Here is a 17,464-nt window from a genome sequence, read left to right as displayed (position 1 = left end):
GAGACTCTGCTCATGTCACCAGCTCTCAGCAGTCACACTTAGGCAGCTTTTGCTATTAGTGCCCCTTCGTGCATTTAATTGGCCACTTTTTCTGATAGGAGAGAGGTCATTCAGGGAAAATTGGAAATTCATCTCTGGCAGCTTCTGAGCTTGCTTTTTCATGTGCTCTGCTGGGCAAGGCTCCGAAAGCATCAGTGTGTTGGCGGCCTTGCAGCTTTGCTGGCCAGGTCTTGGGAGAGGAGGAGTTTTTCCAGTTCCCAGTTTGAGCTGCCATACTGGAAAAAACCTTCTGCGTGGGAGAGGCACCCACACTGTGCCCTCAGCCTGAGGCAGTGAAATCCCTGTGTGGTGTGTGAACCTTCAACCAGCAAAAGGGACTTTCCCTCTGTGTTCTGTGCGGGGTCATCACAGGGATGCATTCCTGCTCCTCTCACATGCACGTGGATTTTGTAAATAACACGCCAGCCTTGTTCTTTCAGGGACCCAACAGCATTTTTGAGGTTTACCTCGTGGGCAACAACTCCAACCACTTCATCATCTCGCCAACCTCTATCCAGGGGAAGGCAGACATCCGTGTCCGCGTGGCAGTGCCGCTGGACTTCGAGACCATTCCTCGCTACGAATTTTCGGTAAGCCTGCACCCCTGGGCTCCGTGGGACAGCCACAGCTTTCAGCATGACCTAAGGTGACCATTAAATGTGGGAAATGGATTTGTGGAGAATTCTCAAAGCCTGGCAGAAGGCTCACACAGTCTCGTGCAAACTCAGAGATAAAGTGTGCTGGCTTAGAAATGCCGTGGGATAGGACCGACTTTGCTGAGGAGAGAAATGGAACTGGAAACAAGTTTCAAATTATGACCTTGCAAATGAACCAGATATTTTTGAGAAATAGAACTATGAAAGATGTATTGTAGCGAGGCACACGTGGGGTATTTTAATAGATGATTGGCTTAGAAGTGTTAGCAGCTGATAGGCCAAAAAATGCTTATAATGTATTGTACTTAGGAAATAGTTTGGCTTCTGATTGTGATGGCGTGAATTGTAACATCTCTACCGTCTCACCCTTCTCATGAGACTGAAAATGGAATAAAATCTTTTAAGACACCTCTCAGGAGCCCCATCTCTGGGTCAAAAAAAGAGTTTTTCTGACGATTAAACATCTTCCTCTCTCTTGTCCAGTACTTGGAAAGGGCCTAGGAGAAAGACAGAACAAACTTTTCAGCTGGGCCTGTTGCAATAGGACAAGGGAGGATGGCTTTTCAAGATTGATTTAAATTAGGTGTAAAGAAGGTTTTTTCCATGGGGCTGGTGAAATACTGGAACAGGATACCCAGGGAGGTGGATGTCCCATTGCTGGAAGTTCAGGGTTGGGTTGGATGGGGCTCTGAGAAAGCTGGTCTAGTGGAAGGTATTCCTGCCCGTGGCAGGAGGTTGGACTAGGTGGTCTTTAAAGGCTCCTCCCAACCCAAACCGTTCTATCATAGTCCCCACTATGAAACAGTGGAGCACTACAAAACAGCCAAAAAATCAGAAATTATAATAAAGAAGGAGGTGGGTAAGAGATTTGCTCTGCACTTTCTCTTTCCAACATCCAGAGGCTCAGCTGCAAGAGCCTAAGCAGAGCAGGGCCATAAAAGCTTTATAGAGCATAAAACTTTGTTTTAAGAGCACCTATCAGGTGCCAAAACCCTCCCCGTCCTCCTGCTCCAGCTCTGTCGGTGCTTTGCCTTGAGCTGGCTCAGCTGGTGAGGGAGCTGAGAAAAGCCTTGTTTACCCCACTAAGGAAGGACAGGTGACTCTCCCAGGCTTCCCAGCACCTCTAACCCTCCTCTTGCCTTCCTGTTCTGCCCAGCTCTTCGCAAATGAGAGCGTCCCGGACCACGTCGGCTTCGCGCGCGTGAAAATCAACCTCATCAACGAGAACGACAACCGGCCCGTGTTCAGCAGGGCCCTCTACAACGTCAGCCTCTTGGAGAACACCACCGTGGGCACCACCGTCCTCAAGGTCCACGTGAGTAGGAGCATGCCAGCTCCCTTTGCCAAGTCCTTGGCACGTGTGTGGGTTCTGTGGTGTCCCTCGCCAAGGACTAGCCTGGGAAGGGAGCATTGGGAGATGCTGGTGGCAGGGTGTGGACTTCTCGTGGGCTTTTGGAGCAGATGTCCTGACCTTTCCTGTTCTCTGGAAGGTGTGTTTCCTGCCACACCAGGGGTTCAGGGGGAGTCCTGTGCTGCATTTCATCTGCAGATACCGATCCCAGTGGTCACGGTGCCCCTGGTGTGGCTTTTCCCACTGCCCTCTTTGGAAGCATCATCTTCCTCAACCAAACCGAGGTCGGTCACGCTGTTAAAAGGGCGAAGGACAGAAAAGGAGGGGAATGGCTCTGTTTAGCAGTGCGTGGTATTGCATGGCTGGCAGCAGAACAGAGGCAGGCAGAGGTGGTGGTGATAGCAGGGGGCATTTCCATAGGGCTCTTCTGTGGGTTGGTTGGAATCCTCATGGAGAAGACTCATTTCCTGGTTCATGAGAGCAGTGCCAGTGTGAGGCACAGCAAGAACCACAACAAAACCCTGTGCTGAAATATCATTGGAAGAGGCATCAAAGCTCCTCTGGGATGGGGAATATCACAGCAGGGAGCACCAAGGCCCCTGCTACACTTTGGGTGTGTTACTGCTACTACCATTAGTCATGAATGAGTTTGCTTGGCTCACTCTCCAATGAATTTGCTCCAGCTGCCCTCCTGCCCTCTCCTTGTCCCCCTGCTCTCCCAAGACACAGCCCCTGGTCTCCCATGCATGCAGGAATGCCAACTCAAGAGGATAAAAGCCCGGACAAAAGAGTTGGGTGTATGTGGCTGTGTGTAAGTGTGTGTACTTTACAAACAGATGGTGTGAAACTGTATAGAGCCCCCAAGCTGTTCCCATCTGACAGTTATTAATATTTCAAGCAGATGTTTAGCTAGTCAGGCTGTCAGACACTAAACAATGAGATTGTTACTGCATCTCCTCTTTCCCCAACTTCCAGCTATGCCAGCATTTCAGAGTGAACACAAAATGCCAGGAGTTGAATCTTCTATGATAAATCAGAATGGATGCAATTAGCACTGAAATCCAAATTGCCCTCCCAGCTGATCCCAAACTTTTAACAACCCTCATAAAGTACCAGCTCCTCCTGCTGCGGCCGCTTGCCTTTGAGCTGCAGCCCTCTGGTCACACCACATTTCCCCACCTGTCCCACGTGCTGCAGACAAAAAGGTCTGCTTTTGTTGCTAATAAATTCATCCTCTCCTTTTCTTCCTTCTTTCCCACTTGCTCGAGAATATTCCTGGATATTCACACACAGGGGCTAGGGATGGAGTTTTGGAGAAAGCCTGGCCGGCCACATGGCATGCCCACTTCTTTGATGGCTGCATCCTCATGGAAGGGCACTTTTGTTGGCTCCCCTCTTTTTGTGCTCATTTGTGCAAATAAGTGCACGTTTGAAGAGACAATGGGGTTCAGGGTGCTAAGGATAAATCAGGTGGCCTGTGGGGTCAAGGAAATGGATGAACAGGGATGAACAGGGGGGTGCGTGGGCTGAGTGAGTAGTTGCTGAAGGGTGGCAGGAGGCTTCGTGCCAGCTGCTGCTGGAGATGGCCAGGCAGAGCTGGCAGGACAGAGCAGTGCCTGCAGCACCTTCCTGGCAGGGAGACGAGCAGCTAAAACCATGGGAGCTGAGGTAAGGGGAGGTTGCTGATCTTCTGCCCAGGCCAGCATCCTGGGGAAGGAGGACAAGTTGCTCCTAGCAGCCCAAAAGCCTCTGGGCTGTTTGCCCATCTCCCAGTGAGTGCTTCCTGGATCTCCCACCTTGGCTGTGGCTTGTGGGCTGTGTGTAGGTGAGGGGAAAGGCTCTCCTCAATGCCACCTTCTCCAGACTGCCCTCAGCATGGCCAGCTGAAAGGGAAAGGCAAAGGGAAAGAGCAAGTATACTTCATTTGCAGTGACAAATGGCCATTTGTTTCTGCAGCATTTCAGCTCCTAATGTCAGTGACAGCAGAGAAACATTGCCTGTTACACGTATAAATCAACTGTAAAACAACCCTGAGTGCAGGCAGCCAGCCGGGACCCAGAGCTGCTGCCTGCTCCCTTCCTCTTTCCCTTTTTGCCCAGGGATGAGTGGGCTCAGATCCGTGGATTCCTGGTCAAACCTCAGCTGCTTCCCTGGCAGGGTGCAACCTTGTCCACTCTCTAAGATTTTGTTTGCTCTCTGCTTAGCATTCCCTCCATCTCCCTGTCCATCTATCCATCTGTTTACTTCTGTCCCTGAAAGGCATTTATTGTTGAGATTGAGGTGGTCATTTGCTTGCACAAGAACACCTGAAGAGGCCAGGCCCCATGGGAAGCAGCTCCTGCCCTGTACAGGGAGCCCACATTGTGCCCAAAGGCAGCCTTCTCTCCTGCCTCTGTGCTCTTGGAGCATGAGGACAAGCTGAGAGAGCTGGGAAAAGGGCTCAGCCAGGAGGAAAGGAGGCTCCAGGGGGACCTTCTGGCTCTGCACAACTCCCTGACAGGAGGGGGAAGGCAGTGGGGGTCAGGCTCTGCTCCCAGGGAACAGGGACAGGACAAGAGGGAACAGCTTCAAGTTGTGCCAGGGGAGGTTTACATTGGATATTAGGAAAAGTTTCTTCAGTAAAAAGGGTGGTCAGGCATTGGAACAGGCTGCCCAGGGCAGTGGTGGAGTCACCATCCTTGGAAATGTTCAAAAACCACATAAGTGTGGGTGCATGGTGAGCTTGGCAGTGCTGGGTTCATGGTTGGACTCGATGATCTCAGAGGCCATTTCTAGCCTTAATGATTCCATGATTGTTTCCACATGTGATAAGCCCCTTAGGCCAGAGATTCCTGGTTTTGCAGAGACTAGTGTGAAAGGCTCCTTACTTCAGCCAAAGGTCACATATATTGTGGCTGTTGGGAGTTACATGTTCATTGCACATCCATGACAACTGAAGGACAAGCAGCCTGTCCAGGGCTCTGCAGTTGTTAGAGGCCTCTCCCAATGCAAACTTCATTTTTTCCCTGCCCCAGACTCTGCTGTGCCAGGAAAAGGCAGGCTGGAAAAGCTTGGGGGTCCCACACAGCAGCAAACACCTTCTGTGAAGCAGGAGGTGAGCAGAGCTCATCCTGAAGAGATGGGCCAGTTCTGCCCCAGCTACCAGCAGATATTGAAATACTATTTTTTTTTCTGAAACAACTGGCCATGAAGCCTTTTAATAACATAACAGAAAAGGTCAGAGAAAGAATTTCACACTTCTTGAGCAAGCAGGCAACCAGTATAACTGCATGCCTTCCAGGAACGAGGCAGCAAGAACATACACTGCACCCTGAATTAACTGGGGCTCTGACACCCCTGCCAGGTCCTGCCTGCCTGGTGGCCAGTGGCTTTGGATGGGTGCCGGCTCCTAATGGGAGCAGGCTGGAAGGATGGACCCTGGAGAGGTGATGAGGTGTGGTGCCTGCTCTGGCTCGGGGCAGAGGATGTGGGGCTCTGGGATAGGAAGCTCTGGAGAAGGACCATGCTGGGGGGATGAACGGCTGTGTCCAGCCGGAGCCATGATCAGAGTCATAGAACACTTTAGGTTGGCAGGGACCTTAAAGGTCTTCTAATTCCAGCTCCACTGCTGTGGGCAGGGACACCTGCTAATCCTTAGGTTCTTGAGTCCAGAGGCAGGAGAAGCCTGTTACCACTCTCCATCCTGCTCTAGGCTCCTCATTGCCAGCAGCTGGGGGTAGTGCCACTGCTTCGCAAGCCCTCCTTTAGCATCTCAGCTGGGACAGGAGAAGAAAGGAAAGGCTGGGGGGCTCTGTGCCCATGGTGTTGCTTCTGAGGGCACCCAGACCCAGCCCAGCTTCCAGTGAGCTCCTTCCAGCATAGCAGGGAGAGGAGAGGTTAGTTTAGCCCATCATCCCCTCCTGTCCCTGGGGTGGTGCTTGGCTGGGAAGCTCAGGGAAGGTGTGAGCCTGTGTTCACACTGAGCCCGTGGCATCTCGGGGTCCTGCCTCACTGCAAGGCTGCGGAGTGTGACAGCAGAGAGCACAGTGCCCCTCCAAACCCACCTTTGGACACTGCTGCTTTGCCAGCAGCTCCCAGGGGCCTCCAAAAGCTGTGCCCCAGTTGCTGATGTATTTGCCAGACCTGGAGAATGGGGAAGGGGCCTAAGACGACCCAGCAGGAGGTGGGAATTAAGGGGCGGGAGATCTCCTTAAGCTCCTCTTTCTCTACACATCTGCACAGCAAAGTCCTCCTGAAAAGCTCCGATAACCAAAATCATTAAAGCCCAAACAAACCAAGAGTAACTTGTTTTTAACACGACAATGCATTTGATTTGCCTTGAAGTGTCTGGAGAAAAATGGTTCTCCAGGGGAGTGTGGAAAGTAATCCTAGCTCTGTGATCCCTCCTCGCCACTTTATTTGCCCCGGTCTGGCTTGGCTGCACAGGCTGGGATCAGTGGCTGTGGGCTCCATCAAGGCTGGCAAGCAGCAGCAGGCTGGGCTGCCGGCCCCCTTCCTGCTATCTCACCGTGGAAGATGGCTGAGATTAGGACAGGGAGGCATGGAGGGGCTTGCAGGGAACAAATCGCCCACTTGGCCTCCTTCAAGCCCCACACAAGCATCTCCCAGCAGGCATTAGCCCCTGCTGTTCCTGATCCTTTCCTGCCAGCTCTTCCTGACTCCAGCCGGGTCAGGCATGGATTAGATAGATGAGCCATGCTTTGGAAACCACATCAGCACCTCTCTGGGATGCTTTGTGTAGCTATTTGTCCCAAATCCTTGCTGAGTTAATGACTCCCTTCTCTGTGGGATATCCTCCTCCCAAATTTCTGTGAGGTGATGTGCTCTGCCTTGCCTTGGTGTCCTCCTTGCCCTGAAACACCTTTGCTCTGGGGTGGGGCTGCTTTTCTCCTCACAGCAACCACCCTCAAGGAGTCTGAAATGGCTGTGGAGACTTTTCAGAGCTTTAAATACGCAGACACTCACACACACACAGATACTCACACAAAATACTTCTGGGCAAGCTGCTGGTGGGCTTTCCAGAGTTATCTTTCGGACACCGTCAGAAACAGTGTGAGCATCTCCAGCAGACCTCAGATTATAAACTGTGGTACCTGATTCAACCAGCAGGCATCGATTTCAGCACAGGAATGATTCTCTGTATCTTTTGATATGTGGCAAGGCAGGTAAAATAAGCACCATGTCCCCTCAGTGCTTGATAACCTGAATCTCTAAGGCAGTCTTGTGTGTAAAATCCCCAATACTTTTCCTGTTTTTTAACAAAATCTGGATTAAAAGTTTCAGATTATTTGATGGAGGAGGTGAGGAGATGGTCATCCTGTGTTTTTGACAAATGCATTAGCCTGCGTGTTCTTATGTATGTGTGTGTGTTCAATACATACGTACACCTACGGGTTTACATTCCTGGCCAGTCCCTTCCTCCTACCCTCCATGGGTTCTCCCCTCCCTGAACATCATCCCCAGCACATCCATTCACGTGGATTCTCATCTTCCCCCTCCCTGCTGCTGCACTTCCTCGGGAGAAGCCTTGTTAGTAAGAACCTAATGAAGTAAATGTGCTAATTAACCTTCCATTACTCTCCTCATTAAATCAACCTTTAATTTGGTTGGCAAAGTTCCTCTCCTTTACCACCCAGCTGTCAGTTTTCTTCTGCTGCTTCGATCTCTCATTGGCCTCGTGTCGGGGATAGGAAAATCAATCCCGGCCTGATTTTCTTTCCCCTTCTTTCCAGCCAGCTGTAAATGCCAGTCAACAAGAAAGTAATAGTGTACTTTTCCCACACTGGCAAAGAGAGTTGCAGACATCAATAAACAGCTGTTTAGGATGCAAATCACTTTCCCAATCAGCCTTTGAGTTTGGCAGGGAATGCCATGGTCTGTAGGCTCCCGCATCCTGTCACGGCACTCCCACATCCCATAGTGCTGCTTTGTAGCCATCCCAGAGCAACTGTGGGATGCCCAGAGAGTTGCATCCCTCTGGATTTGTCCAAGTCTAAGTCCTGATGTGGGTGGACTGAGGCTTTGCAAGCCTTTGGAGGTTCTTCTGGCTCCCTTCAGGACTCACCCCACCCTGCATCCCGCCATCCCTTTGGCCAAGGGCACTCTCCATCCCCCAACCATCTTGTTGGCCGTTGTTTCTTGGGGATCTTCAAAGCTTTTCTTTCCCTTTTCCTTGGAGAACAAATGAATGCAGAGGGGCAGAAGCAGTTGGAGATCAAAGGCAGTAGTGGAGGCTGCAGCTCTGAGGTGCTGGTGGGTGAGGGGCTCGCCCTGAGCTGTGTTTCTCTCTCACATGGCGATGGTGACCTGTGGACCAGGCTCCAGGGAAAACCTACACAGCTCCTGATTTTGGGGAGGTCGCATGGAATAAGGACACAGCCGTTGAAGGCCGGGAGTGTGGTGGGGAAATGCCTTGCAAATCAATGGATGGATAAAAAGGCATCTAGGCTCTCTTCCATGGGCCGTCAGTGTGGGATAAACCGTCCTCTGTCCCTTTGGTGGCACCGGGGGTGCTCCCCCAGCATTAGGACCAGAGACTGGTGCAGCCCATCATCTCACGGTGGTCGGCAGGGATGCCACCGTCACGACAGCACAGGGCTTCTCAACCTTTTTCAACTGGCTGACCCTCTACATTTTGCTCGGGGGGTTGAGTTTGTGTCCTACTCTGCAGGGAGTCACCTGCCTCCCCTACATTTGGAGTAACTTGCACCTCCTCTACCTTCTCATATGGGTTATGGAAGTACAAAATGGGGAAACACTGGGAGGACTCCCAGGGCAGCCTCCTCCTTTCCTTCTGCTTTATGTGAATGAGAAAATCCGTGGAAAGTCCTTGCTGCAGAGGAGGAATGGACAGGGTGGCAGTAACTGAGGACTGCCAGCCAAATGTCAGGGACAAGCTGGGTGTTGCAGAGGCTCAGACATGCAGAGAGGATCTAAGAAAGCAGGAGGGCATTCAGAGGGCACTGGTGGGAATATGAAAGCATGGCTCAGCAGCAGCTCATGGAGGCTGGAGAGCTCTCAGCTGGATGTTTCTGATGCCCTCCAAGCCTAGACTTTGTCCCTTCTTTCAGCCCTTCTCCCCACCCGTGGGCCACACAGCTCTCCCTCCCTGTCAGCATCTTAATTGATCCAGTTGTTCTCAATCCCCCCCTCCCCAGTGCTCTATCTCCAGCTGTGCTTAAACAGAACAAAATCTCTTCCAATTTCCCTGCCGCTTAAAAGAAAATTGAATCCTTTATCTGCAAGAGGAGAGGAAAACTGCAAACACACGAAACAGTAAAGAGTTAAATAATCAAAGCAGATGATTCCAAATTGCCTGGAAAGTTAAACATGAATGGCTTGTCTTCTTCCTGCGTGCTCCTTGGGTTTTCACAAGTATAAAAATACGTTTGCACTCCTTGTTCCCGTTAAATATTCTTATCAAGCCAGCTCTGTAAATAAAGGGAAGGGGAGGAGGGAGTTACCAGGCGTGATTGACAGATCTGAAGTCCTCGTCTTTCTGTCAGGGCCCAGTGCTCTTTGGCTGTGTTTATCTCTTAAATCTAAATATCAATCCGTGAGACCGAAATGGGGTGGAATAGGAATCATGACAGCCTGAGCGCTGAGGAGAGAGAGAGACACTTATTGCAGCTTGTGCAGCCGCTCCCTGTCCTGATGGAGCTGTCAGGAAAAATGCACAGCAAGAGCACAGAGGTGGGAAAACAAAACAAAATCACAGGCTGGCCCCTTCCCCCTGCCCAACCAAGAAAAAAAAGGAAAAAAACGCAACAACTCAGCCCATGAGAGGGAAAAGAAAATCAGGGACCAAACGCAGCCCCGCTCCTGTCCAAATTGCATCCTGTGAAGCACAAGCCAGGCAGCAGGATCCCCCGCCATGCCTCCCAGTGTTCCCAGTAGGAGATGGGGTTGGGTGGTTTTCCTTTGCTCCTGGCTTGCCTGGTGATTTGGGATGTGGCTGGGAGTTCAAGGAAGAATTTTTCCCAAGGTGGTGCTCTTTGCAGTGTGAACACCCTGGCCTCACACCTCCTTCTCAGCAGTCCCTTTAGGGCCATCACTGTCTTCACCTTGATACATCCTCTCCCAGACTCCTCATGCTTTTACACCAGCAATGTTCCTATAGAGCCAACACTCCCGAGATTTTAATCTGTTTTCAAAGCTGCCCTCAGCCCCCACGTCTCTCCCAAAGCATCCAAGGCTGTGTTTCCTCAAGCTTCCATGGGAATCATCACCCAGGGGTGCTGTTGGCTGAGTGACGCTGTGACACGGACAGTGTCACCCCTGGACAGATGACCTTGAGCTGCCCCTGGTGCTGCTGACGTGCTGAGGTTGGTGTGTGAAGAGGAAGGTCCTTTCCCTGAACTGGGCATTGGGGGCCATTAGATGTGCAAATCAGTTGAGTTCTGCCATTCCCTTTCTCCAGGCTGGGATGAAAAATGTTGATGTCCATCTCGTGGCAAGGACCTGTTCAGCACATTTCCTCCTTTGTTTTTACCCCTCCTTCTCCTGCTGGGCCTCTCACCTGGGTGAGGTGCAGCCGCAGATGGTGGGTGGCATGGTCAGCTTCCCAGAGCTCTCGCAAACACTTCAGCCATCACTGAGAATTTATATTTCTTGCACCAGACTTTGACCTTAATTTCTTCCATTTTGCTGGGCTGTAAAATTCATTAGAGACCCAACAGCGAAGTGATTGAGATGTCAAGCTGGGCAGCTGTGGGGTTATTTAATTGCTGAGATGGGCCACTTGCCATTTAGGCGGACAACAGCAGAACCTGAAATCAATGCGGTTCATTAGTGGGCACCCAGCTCCAGTGAAACCTGTGGGCATTTAAATGGTCTTGGGTGCCACCAGTGAAAACCCACGCTGGAAAAAAGCCCGTTTATCTCACTTCTGGGCCATCTTTTGTCACGTGGTGTTCCAAAGCCTGGTCTCCAGCCATTCCAGCAGCCTGGCTACAGTAAATCACTGCCCGCTAAATCACGGCTGCCCAGGCAAGTGTTAACCTTGCCTGTGTGGAGCTGATGTTGCAGGGGCTGCTGTTATAAAACACAATCAGGAAGGCTCTTGTTTTCCCTGGTGGCTGGCACAAGAGGTGGGGAAAAGCTCTGCCGTTCCCAGGGGGGTTGATTGACTATTTTTCCCCCTTTAGGCAGGTTCAGTGCAGCCCTCTGGGGTCATTAGCGCCGATTGAACTGCCTGGCTCTGGGCAGGGTTTGGAGCTGCTGGGGAGGCGGTGGTAGCCCAGCATTGCCTTGATTCCCCACTCCCTCCTTCCCAGCTAATCACTGGAGCCACTGGGCTCCAGTGCCGGCCAGCCAGCGGTTCTGCTCACCCCTGATTGCTGCCTCCCGCCAGGCAGCCTCCCTCTAAAAGCCTGGGAGAGAACACGGCCGGGCCAGACAATGCTGACAAAAGATCTGTTTTCCCACTAAAGTCATTCCATAATAACTTTAAGTAGGTTTTCCATCGGTTTTCCGTTTGGCTTTCACAGCCCAGTGATTGCATTTCATGGAAGCCCTTGGCCCTTCACATTTGTCTCCTGCAAATCACAAATCAAATCCCAATCCCAGTGGCTACCAGCAGTTAGCTGTTATTCCCCTGGGACCTGAGGTTGCCTTGAGGAAGGGATGTTTGGATGGCTGCCTGCTTAATACATGCAGGTTTTGGTGGCTCTGAAAATCAGTAGGAGGCCAGGGCATGGCTCCCCACCCTGGAATTCCTGCACCACAGACTGAGTAGCCCGTGTCTGCCCAGCCAGCCCCAAGCAGCAACTACATATGCCTCACTTTCCTAGAAAACCAAATAAAAAACCTTGGAAGCAGGTGGGAATCCTCCTTCTGTTTGCTTTCCCAAGCCACAGGCATCTTGCTGGAGCAAGCCAGGGGAGCAGGCAGGGACAAGGCTCTGCCCGGTCACTCCAGTAGCCTGACAGCTTTTTGACATCCTGTAATTGCTTTCCTGCCACAACTCTTTTAAGCAGAGAGCTCCTGGCCGAAGCAATTTGTTCCCCATCAATTTTTATTTCCTGCTTTGTGCATGTGAGGGAGGGAAAACAAAGAGGGCGAAGGAGAACAAACAGAGCTGGGGCCTGCTCCGGCAGCAGCAGCACCGTGCTGAGGGAAAGGTGGGAAGGGTTTGGCTTTTCAGCCAGGCCAGCCCTGATCATCATTCCAATGCTCTCTGCTCGCTCCTGCAACCAACTTCCAGCTGCTCATCCTGGTCTGACTGTTTTGGAGAGAGGACTGTCGTCCCAGGAGCTCCGTGGGGGATCTGAGCCACCTCGAAGGGCTCTTCTTGGTTCTTTAAGCACTTGCGACTCCTCCTGCCGTGCTCCCTGAAGCTGCTGTGAGTAGAGTTAATCTCCGGCAGTTTAAGGAGTCGTTGAGTGGGTCTGGCGGATGATGAATGTCTAAACCATTACCCGGTGAAGCTCCATGGAGCTGTTTAAAACTGAATTCTCCCATGTAAATTTCTGCTCCATCAATCCTGATGACATGTCAAACATTGCTATTGTTTCCTGAACAAATTGGACGACATGCCCTTTCCTGCAGATTTGCCCACGAGAGCAGAACTGCTCGCCAGCTCCTCGCTTTTGTCTCCAGCTCTACCGGCCTGTAGGTGGGGAAGGGTGGATGTGGTGGCCCTTGGTGGGACAAAAGGAGACATCCCAAATATTTGCCCTTGGGGGATCCAGATGGACAGAGAGCCAGGCCGCGGGTATTTTTGTGTGATTCGTGTGCTGGGTGCCCACACCGTGCTGCAGCTCAATAAATTAATCCTTTGGGTTATCCAGGCTTCCTCTTCTTGCCGCTCTCCCAGAGTTCAGCTGCACAAATGTGGGATTTTTTAGAAATGGTCTGCGCTGGTGACAGCTCATAAAAGTACAGATGTGGACCCGCGTTTTCATCCTGCCCTTTTGCAGGCTCCACTGGGCAAATCCCGCTTTAATATTCCAGGCAGGGGAGGAGAGCCGTAAAAGCCATTTGATTGCTTCTCCAGGTGGAACCCTGAGAAACTTCCAGCCAGATGCCTTTCCTCCCCAGGCTGTGGGAATGGATGCTTGCATGCTGGGGGGGGAAACGAGTCAGTGATTGGGAAATGCCACAGGAAAACAGCTGGCACCCTGGGATTGCTGACAGCTCGGTGGGATTTGGGGTGTTCTTCAGGCGTATGCTCTCTCGGAGCCCTCGGCATCGCTCTGCAAAGGGAGTGTGTGTTGCCTCCCCAGGGGCTTGACCAGCTGAGCATCCTTTTTACCCTTAGAGGGGAAAAAGCTTGGTAATGCAGAAACAGGTGAAGATCCCAAATTAAATATGCTGAGCGTGCGTGGTTTGGCTTTTTTTTTAGCATGTTCCCTGTCACGCTCAACTAACCTGCTCCATTGCCCAGCATTATCTCTCCATGATGTTCAGTTGCCAGCAAAGCCATCCAGCTGGCCTCACCTTCCACCTCCCCAGTGTAAATCAGAGACATTAATTAGCCCGGCTGGCGAGGTGGTGGATGGGGCAGAGTCAGGCTGCCTGTCCTCCTGGCTCCTCGGGAGAGGAGCTTTTTGCCTCGCTGGCACTTTTGATGTCATCACAGCTTGTGCTCCAGCCACCCTCCTGGCTCCCCTCTCCCCAGGGCTCCCATTCCCTCCTCACTAACCTTCTTTTAACCTTCCTCCTTCCCTATCTTTTTTTTTCCCTCGTCAGAAGAAAATTACACTTTCCCAGTGTTGTCTGTCACCGCAATAAGCACTTACGAGTGCAATTGTATGGGGCCAAATGAAGGGAATTCGTTTTGCCCGTGCTTTCTGGTACTGTCAGACCCCCTGTAAATCATTATCTCATCACCAGCCCAACCAGGTGCATGGAAAATGCTTTTCTGGGCTCTGCTCTCGCACCAGCCACTTAGGAATTAATGGAACTGAGGGATTTGCAGCCCAGAAGTAACGGACAGGAAAAATCCTGGCCTGAGGTTGAGGGCTGGCAGTGCGGAGGGTGCTCCAAGCACTCAAGGATTCTGGGGAGAGAGGACCCAAAAAAGGGGCTGGTGGCAGGTGTTAGGATGGGGGATTAACCCTGGAATGAGCTGGCTGAAGGATGCTGGGGTGGGCAGATGGTGGGTTGACCCCCTCTTCTCTCCAAGTGTTTCCGTATGGAAGAGTTGCCACGCTCTGCCTGGGATGGAGCACCTTCATGGATGTCCTCTGACGGGGAAGATGGACCCTAGAGGGACTTGTCCCCCAGGAGCAGGTGCTGCTCACTCTCTTGGCATCTGTCCAGGCAGATTCCCACAGATTTGTTCCATTTTACCGAACACAATTCCAATGCCCATGGAAAGGAAAATGCATCGTGGCAGCGGAGAGGAAAACCAGCAAAATCAGAGAAGGTCTGGAAGGCTGGATCCACCAGAGCACCCTTTGGCTGGCATCAAGCAGCCAAAGTTCAGAAAGGGTTTTCTGAACCAGGAAACAGGTTCACTTCTCAGCCTGGGAAAATGTTTGGGGAGAAAAACTTAAATAATCTGTCTGGTTTTCATACCTTTTGCTCTCCATCGCCCCGTGGTGTGGCAGGGGAGCAGCACACGGGGGTAAAGCTGTGCCCAAGCTCCTACTCTGCTGTCAAGGGTAATCAAGGCCATCGATAAATCAGGAAGGTTTTGGGAACAGGCTGTGTTCCATGCCACTCCTAAAATACAGCTTTTTCCTGGTATCTGGACATAAAATGTGTCTTTGACCCTGCTTCTTCACAGACCTGTTGGTCTCTAAGTAATCCAGACAGGACTCAATTTAGAAAATATACTGGGGGAGAAAAAGGATATTTCGGGGATTGCATTCCGCTTTCCTCACCTAAAAATAAAATTTTCTGCTCCTTTTCCTGCTGCCACTCATGCATATTTTATATATTCATTAGAGCAAAGACTTTAAAACACAAATAAATCTTGCTTTGCTCATCCAGAGCTGACACAGTGAATTGTGAACACCTTCCCCAGAAGGTGCTGGTCATTTAGCCGTGACCAGCCTGCTCCAGCTCTGGCAGCTGCGGTGGAGTAGGTGCATCCTGCGGCATCCCGAGCCACTCCATCCGTGCGAATGCAGCAGATTGCACCCCAGGAGGGCTGTCCTTGTGGAAAGCAAGACCAGAATCACTTTTCCTTGCTTTTCCAGATCTGCATTTTAACCTAGTGGGCCGTTCTGAAGTGTGATAGGTTGTTATTCCTCTACTCTTGTCGTGGTTTGACACTGGCCGAACACCAGGTGCCCACGAAAGCGGCTCACTAGCCCTCCCCTGCCACAGCTGGGCAGAGGAGGGAAAAGAAAATTAACAAGGGATTCATGAATTGAGATAAGGAGTGGGAGGAAACACTCCAAGGGCAGGTACAAAGTGAGTTTATTCCTAACAAAATCAGAGGAGAATAATGAGATATAAAATAAGCCCTTAAAAAACACCTTTTCTTCCCCCCAGCCGCTCCCTCCTTCCCACCGACAGAACAGGGGACAGGGTGTGGGGGTTTCAGTCAGTTCATCACCCCAGGTTTTCTTCTGTTTGGCTCAGGGAGAGGAATCTTCCCCTGTGAGACCATGGGGTCCCTCCCACAGGAGACAGTTCTCCGTGAACTTCTCCAGAGTGGGTCCAAATCTCATGAGCAGCTATCCTACCATACCTGCTGCAACATGAGTCCCACAGGCACACAGTCCTCCCTGAACTGCTGCGGCGTGGGTCACTCGTCCACGGGGTGCAGTCCTCCAAGCACAGGCTGCTCCAGCCTGGGAGCAGGGCCCTTTTCTCCACCGGGTTTTCCAGTGGATTACAGCCTTTTCCAGCTGCTTTTCTTCTTAAATCTTTTATCACGGAGGCATTACCATCATCTCTAATTGACCCAGCTTTGGTCAGCAGCATGTCCGTCCTCAGAGCCATCAGGGATTGTCTCTGCTGGACATGATGGAAGCTTCCATCAGCTTCTCACAGAAGCCACCCCTGCTAGCAAGAACCAGGCCGTGCAAACCCAACACAACTCTAGAATGCAAAGGGAAGGATACGAGCTGTGGCTGCAGAGTCCCAGCTTGCTGCCTTCACAGGGACAGGAGGGATGGCTATTGAATTGCTCGAAGAGACAGATGTATTCAGCTCTGTGAGGGTTCAATACCTCTGAGGGTGTCCAGCGCCTCACAGAAAACAGCTTAAATAATTTGCGAGATGGCACGGTTGAGTGTGTCTTGAAAAAGCAAAAAAGTTTTAATAAAAGAAGAAAATAATACAAAACAAAAGAACAAAGCCATTCACAGTGTAGGGACAGGTCCCACAAACCTGCTACAACACCCCGAAAATGCACTGAGAAGCCTCGTGCTCTCCCTTAAGTATTGAACAATTTGGGTGGGGCTTTTTGGCAACCAGTCCAATAGGGGATATCTACCTTTCTGAGGAACAGGTAAAGCGACCTATCAGTGTTTTTGTCTCGGTACTGAGCCACTTATTGTTAGGAGAGCGAAGAAGTTTCTGGGTCCTTTTACCTTATTAGAACAACAAGGGGTGAGTCTTAAACCTTTCCCTATATGGAAACATCTGCTCAGGTGTGGGGTACATTTCTACATGTGGCCCTCAGGAATTATCCAGGGAGACTTTTATTTCAGGTGTGCTTCCCAGGTTAGCTTAGTGCATTAGGGAAAGTAAGTAGGTGTAACGTTTCCCACTGCCAAAGGTTTTGGGATCGATGCTGAGGAATGTTGATGGAGGACTGTTAGCTAGAGCAGGCTGGGAGTCAGGGATGAGCAGGGGAGTGCAAACAGCCCCTGCCCTGCAGCTCTTGAGGGATGAATGGCAGCACACCAGGTCTGTGGTGGTGTGTTCAATGCAACGTTTCCATAAATACCTTCGTTTATTAAGTAAATTTTATGTTTTCCAGGCAACTGACAATGATGTGGGCACATATGGGAAAGTCAGTTACTTCTTCAGCGATGACCCTGACCGGTAAGGGTGACTGACTGGCAGGAGTTTGATCCTCCAAAATCCTCTTCTAACCTTGCTACGCAGTCTCAGGGCGATTAAAGGCACTGGTTATGTCCTGCCTGTAAGGTGCCCTATGATCCTCTGTCTATGCTGTGTGCCAGAGGTGTGAGCTCAGCACACGCCTGATGCTCAGCATATGTAATTGCTTTGCTAAGTTGGGACCTGCAGGCACCAGCATTGCCTGAGACCAGTGAAGGGTTTTGCAGTGAGTTGTCAGCTCTGGAGCAACACCTGTGGTGGAAGGCTGGGGAGCATGCATGGGCTGCCCAACAGAACAGATCTAGGGGCCTCTGCAGCCGTTTTCTCTGCCTGTGGAGCAGCACTGAGGGTTTCACTGCTCAGCTGTGTTGAGCTCTTGAAGGTGTTCTGGGACCTAATGTCCTGCAGAAAAAAGTCATGAACTTCACACTGTCAAGCTGCTGCCTCTCCC

The 17,464-nt window shown here is 51.2% G+C and overlaps 1 protein-coding gene across 1 annotated transcript in view; it reads left to right on the top strand.

The window, feature by feature from the left end:
- Positions 1 to 17,464, top strand: part of CDH23 (cadherin related 23) — a 184,818-nt gene that overhangs the window by 106,464 nt on the left and 60,890 nt on the right. Inside the window, exons 12-14 of the mRNA XM_066191902.1 lie at positions 480 to 629; positions 1,852 to 2,010; positions 16,931 to 16,995. Of these exons, the coding sequence (XP_066047999.1) occupies positions 480 to 629; positions 1,852 to 2,010; positions 16,931 to 16,995 (374 nt within the window). The remainder of the gene's footprint in view (positions 1 to 479; positions 630 to 1,851; positions 2,011 to 16,930; positions 16,996 to 17,464) is intronic.

This window comes from Chamaea fasciata, unplaced genomic scaffold (assembly GCF_029207755.1).
Source record: "Chamaea fasciata isolate MVZ Bird 193981 ecotype frontalis unplaced genomic scaffold, bChaFas1.0.hap1 SCAF_9, whole genome shotgun sequence".
NCBI classification, from domain to species: domain Eukaryota; kingdom Metazoa; phylum Chordata; class Aves; order Passeriformes; family Sylviidae; genus Chamaea; species Chamaea fasciata.
This window is presented reverse-complemented; position numbering and strand designations above follow the sequence as displayed.